This window comes from Mobula birostris, chromosome 13 (genome assembly GCF_030028105.1).
Source record: "Mobula birostris isolate sMobBir1 chromosome 13, sMobBir1.hap1, whole genome shotgun sequence".
Classification (NCBI taxonomy): Eukaryota; Metazoa; Chordata; class Chondrichthyes; order Myliobatiformes; family Myliobatidae; genus Mobula; species Mobula birostris.
This window is the reverse complement of record NC_092382.1, coordinates 71,513,974-71,520,413: the sequence shown is the minus strand read 5'-3', so window position 1 is coordinate 71,520,413 and position 6,440 is coordinate 71,513,974. Positions and strand designations below refer to the sequence as shown.

Sequence of the window (6,440 nt, the reverse complement as noted above, 5' to 3'; positions counted from 1 at the left end):
CCGACAGCACGGGGATTTTTGCGAACTTTCCCGAAGTCCACATATAAAAGGCAAATCCCTTTCGGACATTATAGCTCGTTTTAAGGATACCTGGTAGTCCAGTGCTGGCAAACTCCTAGACCATCAGAATACCCAGCTGGCAGTGTAGACTTTTCTGAACTGCCTCCGACCTGCGATTGCCCAGTCCTTTCAGTTAACTAATCTTAATTGGCAGACCCAGCAGTTATTATTAAAGTTTCTATAAATGAAACATCCTTGAGATTTTTCACTCCCCACCCCCCACCCCAAATCGGTGTGCAAATATATTTGCCAACATACCCCTAAATTTGTGCACATTCCTAAATCAGCACGCACCACAAAATCCTTGTGGAACCCCAAATCTGCGTCGGCTTCCAAATTCACGCAACCCGCAAACTCGCTGACATCTCCACATGCACATTAGATTATTCTTGAGCAAAATAATTTCAAACAGATCACAATCTGTCTGCTTCCACCTTATAAAACAGTAAGAACAAAGTTCATAATTGGAAGTGCTTTAATTAATAAAATATCGGAAGTAAAGGAATGTTGAGATTTGTCACAACTCCACATGCAACGGCTCCCACAAATCCGTGTGCAGCCCCACTTGCCTGTGCACCCCCATGTTTTTAAAATGTTTCTTCTTTGAAAATAAAATGTGCGTACATGGGTGTCAGCTGGGTTGGTGGTGCATACGGTCTAAGGGTGCTTACGGATTTGGGGATATTGGTCGATTTTGAGTTGTAACGAATCTCAAGGTTGTTTCATTGAGAGGTATTTTATTAATAAATACACATTTAATTTTCATCTCTGCTCTTACTATGATTTTTAAGATGGAGGTTGCTACTGAGTGGCCTATTTGAAATTATTCCTCCTCTGGGATAAGCTGATGTGTATCCAAAGGGTGTTGTCAGGTTCGCAGTGAGCAGCGATATGGGTGTCCATCCGTACTTGTGAGTGCATCTCGATTTGTGGGTCTTGGTGGATTTGGGTTAATGACAAATATCAAGGTTGTTTCGTTTAGAGATACTTTAATAAATAATGCACTTCAACAGCGAACTTTGTTCTTGCTATTTTCAATGTGGATTCAGCCATCTTGTGAAAAAGATCGAAATGATTCTCACTCCAGGATAAACAATCGTACTTGCAGGAGCGCACTTGTATTTGAAGGTGCACAGACATTTGGAGATGTTCACGGCGAGTTTGAGTACACACGGATCTGGGGATGTCTCAAGGTCTTTTCGTTTATAGATACTTTAATAACAGATGTACATCGAACTTTGAATTTGTTCTAGATTTTTGAAAGCGGAAGCAGCTATTCTGTGAACTGTTAGAAATGACTCCTGCATTTGGATAACCTAATGTTCATGTGAAGTTGTCAGCGGGATTTGGATGCATATGGATTTAGGGGTTCGCTCTTATTTGCTGATGTGCGCAGATGTAGGGTCTGATATGTCTAATATGGAGGTGCACACGGATTTTGGGTACACCATATTTGGGTGTATCGGCCGATTTGCAGTTGCAGTTGAATTTTCGGATGGGTGCGGATTTTTATCATGGAAACAGTCATTTTCTGAACGGTTTGAAATGATTCCTGCTCTGAGTTAATCTGTTGCGGATGTTGGAGTTTCAGCCTGTTTGGAGTGGGTACTAATTTGTGGAGTGCTCTGATTTAGGGCGGTGTTGGCAAATAGGGGATTTCACACTGGTCAAATGATCCGAACAGATTCAGTGACGTGACCACCAGTATAATGGTGCAGTCTGATTCGCGAATGCTCGTTGATTTAGGAGCACGCAGATTAATATGGAGATGTTTACGGATTTCGGGTTTCTCACAGAGATGTGGTGCTTGTGGATTTGTAGTGTGACGTATCTGAATTTTGTTTTATTTATAAACACTTTCAGAATCAATGCACTTTGAAGTTTCAACAGTATTCTTGTTACTTTATGGCAAACAGTTTGCGAACGGTTTGAAATTATTCTTTGACCCGGATACTGTTCGGATCATGTGGTGGGTGTCAGCGTGTTTGGGATCCGCACTCAGTTGGGGATTGCACAGAGTTAAGGTAAATTCGGTATGTATACGGTGCACAGAGTTTTTGGGGGCTGCGCCTGGATTTCGGCATGCATGCAGATTTAGGCGTGTGCTCTGCCTTGGGGGTACACACGGATTTGGTGATATGCTCAGATTTAGAGCGTGTTGTCGAATATCCGGCTGCACACAGATTTGTAGTAACATAGATATTTGGGTTGCGTACGGATTTTTAATGTCGAAATTCCCCCATTTTCGAAAATTTTTGAAATGATTCCTGCTCTGGAATGATCTATTATGGGGTTGCAGCGTGTTTGTGATATGTACTTATTTCCAGATTGCGCAGACTTAGAACAGAGTCCGCTAACAGAGAGATACACACCGATTTGGAAACGTTCATTGATTTAGGGGTGTGTAGGCCAATATGGGGCTGTTTATAGAATTCGGGCTTCTAACGGATCTGTGGTGTTGGGAACAGAGAGAGCGAGAGACAAGTGGTGTCAGAATGGGAACAAGTTGATCTGAGGTCGGTGTGGTAAGTTGTAAATAAAATTGACGAACTCAGCGTGGGTGCAGGAAGCAGCACCAATTCAGACGTCACTGGACTGACAGCACCAATTCAGCCGTCAATGTAGGGCATGAACGGGTTGTTTCGGGAACCCAGGCAACCTCGCAGGAGAATGGCTTTGCACCTGGACTAATGTTTCTGGGCGGCCAGAAGGATTGCAAGGTGGAACTACGGTGTAAATTGGATAAGTAGGCCAGAGGTGAGGAGATAGGCCGGCGAATGAGGGACGATCATTGCAGCTGTATAATGAAAAATTTATGTAATTTCCGCTTGGGAGGTGTGAGTGGAACAAGGATATCGCAGGACCCAGAGGAACAAAAATTGCCCACAGTGGATAGAACTTCAGTGGTTTCAGGTCGAGCGACGCCGCAACGTCACGAGTTCTTCACAAACATGAGAGAGAGCGGTGATTTTACCACATTCTTTAGCTGCTCCCTGAACTTGGTCTGCGTAACGGTGTAAAGGGCCGTGTTCGTGCAACAGCTCAGAAGCTGCAGAATGGCGCCCAGCTCTCGCAGCGAATCAGGTGGGCGCACATACGTGACAAAAGCATACAGCCGATTCCACGCAGAATACACAGTGAAAGGTGCCCACAGCAAGATGAAATTGCCCGAGACGATCAGCAATAAAACGAGGGATTTCCTGCGTTTCTCCATCTCCGGGTCTCTGGCACTCTGTCCGTTGCCAGGAAAACTGAGTCTTCTGCGCGCTCTGCTCGTGACTAAGACGTGCCTGGCGGTGAAGCAATTCGTCAGCAGAACCAGCACAAATGGGAATACAGGGGTGAGGATGTAATAAAATAGTTCAAATTGAGTCGCGATAAATAAATTCAAATAATGCACTCTCCCCCTACAAATAAATGGAACAGCTATCCACGTGTAGTACCCCGAGAGTCTAAAATACCAGTAAATATTCTTTAAAAAGCCAATGGCACTCACTGTCCCCAAAACCACGACAGCGGTTTTCTCGGTGCAATATTTTGATTTCAGCTTCTGGCAACAAATGGCGACAAACCGATCAAAGGTAAACGTGACCGTGAACCAGACGGAGCAGTCGGTTGCGGTGTAAAGGAGAACAGCGTGGATATTACACCCCTTGGTCATTGATCGGAAGAAAACGTCGATTGGTACGTACATAAGTGGAATCTTGCTCAATATCAGGTCGAGGATAAGAACCAGCAGATCCGCCACTGCCATGGCAACCAGGTAGCAAGTGACAACTCTGGAGAGGCCGCACTTTCCCCGAGAAAGGACGAATATGGTCACCATGTTCACTGCGAAGATAGCAATCAATGAGGGTAAACACATCAGGAAGCATTTACATATAAAGTAATCCACTTTTCTGTATGTGACAATGTCAAGAATGAGCGTACCTGACAGAATAAAACAATCGCAAAAGTTAAACTGCTTTGCAAATGTGTGTACACTCAATGCAATATGTTGGACCGAATATCGGTAAAGAAACAGAGAGCGGAGGTTACAGATAACGATGGCTGACGATTGATGGATTTCGTACTTTTTGAGGCAAAGGGCCGAATAGCGCATCATCGATTAAATCTGCGGCATCTCGACTGTCGTGAAGTTAGTATCCTTGACAGGAACCACCTCTGGATAAAGAGCAGCTTCCCGCCGCTGACCGTCACCAGGGGCAACGGGATTTGCAAATGGAGCAGCAGCGCAAATCACAATTATTGCACCTCTCTTCCCGTTTCTCGACTTTGAGGGAGTGTTATTCTCTTCAAATTATACCACGAGGCTCACCGTCTATTTGTTGTAGCTTTGCCTTTATATTCGTATGATATTCATTATATTCTCAAATACGTTTTATTTTCTCAGCAAGAATGAAGTTGATTTGTCACCATAAAAATACGTCACGATCAATATTTCAAGAACTTACGGAAGTCTATCACGTTTTCAGAAATGTGTTACCTAGGCTTTAAACATCGTCAAATGCACCTGGTGTGAAATATACATTCTATAATTTTTGATCCCAAACGGAATATGCAGTTTTAAGAACACAGTGGGGAGGAAGACGGTCAGATGCAGGAGAGGGACGTCCTGATTACATTCGCGGAGAGATGCTTCCTTTGCTTCAGTGGAAACTCAGGCAACTCGTGAAAGTTGGAAAGTGATTAAAGTTTGTGTGAAATTTGTCTTCCGACTGATGTTGGTTAAAACGACCAGGGAGAAATGGAGAAGGAATGCTCACAATAAGGTTACACTTTCTACAGGAATAAGACAGATAATAAGATACACTGTTGTTGTAAACCCGCTCTGGATCATCACAAGTGTTAGCACATATTTCCTTAGGCAGGAGTCCTGGATTCAGTAAATTATCGAAGTGTATTTGCTTAATTATCAACTGGTATGTGTGTCAGCAGCCTTAATTATTATTATGAGAGGTACAGGCCAAAAGGAAAATGTGCAGTTAAATTTTGTTTCATAAGTTACCTTTGGACAGAGACTCACCGGGAAGAGCAATGATGCCGAGGACAGGGAAGAAAATCACTTGAATGGTGAATAAAACATTCGTGACTCGAAAATCTACCGTTATCCGTTCATCATGCGCAAAAATATATGGAACCATCCAGAAGATGTTTTTCCCATTTTCTGTTATATTCCAAGCCGTCCATCCCGAATTCTGATCCATGACAGAACGAGCCGGTCTGTCCTTACTCTCCTCTTTGTGCCGCTCCGGATCTCTGTCCGTGACAGGAGAGGCTGTGCTCGCTGAAACTGGGGGAACTGAGTGAAAGCGACTCTTATTAATAAGAGAGAGAAACCCTCCGGTGACGTCAGCAGCCTACCTTGAAAAGGCGCTATTTATTTTCCATGAAATGACAGAAAGAGTTAACCCTTGGTTTACCCAGTAGCTGAGGAAGAAGTGTGTATATAAGCACTGCTGCTATTACATATATTCGAATTACAAAAATAAATTTAAAAAAAACTAACAATATAACTGCACCTCTTCCTAGAGATGCTGCCTGGCCTGCTGCGTTCACCAGCAACTTTTATGTGTGTTGCTTGAATTTCCAGCATCTGCAGAATTCCTGTTGTTAACAATATTTCAGTCGACTTAGCTGAATATTAAGTTGAAAAAATGGTCCTTAAATAATGAACAAATGTATGTATTTTGTTTTAAAATCCCGTGTAAGGAATGAGGTAAATAAGTCAAAAATCACAAGTGATTCTTCCTTGGTGTGTGTAAAATAAGAAATGCAGAACAGCGGTTCTGGAACAGCGGCATTAGCTTAGGATGTGTTAATTTTTATAACAGAGAAAGACTATCAGCCTTTCTCGAAAAAGGGGTTCCCTTGGGAGCCGGGAGTAGCGAGTAGACAAGAGCGGCAGATATGCGGGGAGGAGGAAGACAGAAGGTGAGGGAGAGAAAGGCAGAAACAGAGACAGGGGATGATGGAATTAACTGTCGGCAACTGGGATCCCTCCAGCACAGTGTGGATCAGATCACCGAGTGGCCGATAAGTATTCTTTGCACGCAGTCTTACTCTGCCTCTACAAGTGGCTGACTGGTATTTCTCACGTCATCCTGATATAGTAGTAGATTAATAATCTTCAACATGTGTACTCAGTCTCGGTTTACTGCGAATTCTTCATGCTGTTAAATCAGAAAGAAACAAGGGCAAAAAATAACTCCTTACTGTCGATACCCGTATACCATACAAGAGGCCAGGACGCATTCATACATACGTTACCACTCTCCGGCAGCTGATGCAATTCCGCTGGGTGTAAAGAGTCGATGTGACAGAAAACACTTAAAACCAGGAGCATCAGCACCTTTCTATGAAATGACTTTGTACTTATT

General features: G+C 43.3%; 1 protein-coding gene across 1 annotated transcript; it reads right to left on the bottom strand.

The window, feature by feature from the left end:
• Nucleotides 1-2,992: 2,992 nt before the first annotated feature.
• LOC140207991 (probable G-protein coupled receptor 139) lies at nt 2,993-5,204 on the bottom strand. The gene is made up of 2 exons (XM_072276523.1): nt 5,087-5,204; nt 2,993-3,891 (listed from the first exon to the last, which is right to left on the bottom strand). Exons 1-2 carry the CDS (start codon nt 5,202-5,204, stop codon nt 2,993-2,995), a joined length of 1,017 nt encoding a protein of 338 aa, XP_072132624.1.
• Nucleotides 5,205-6,440: the final 1,236 nt, after the last annotated feature.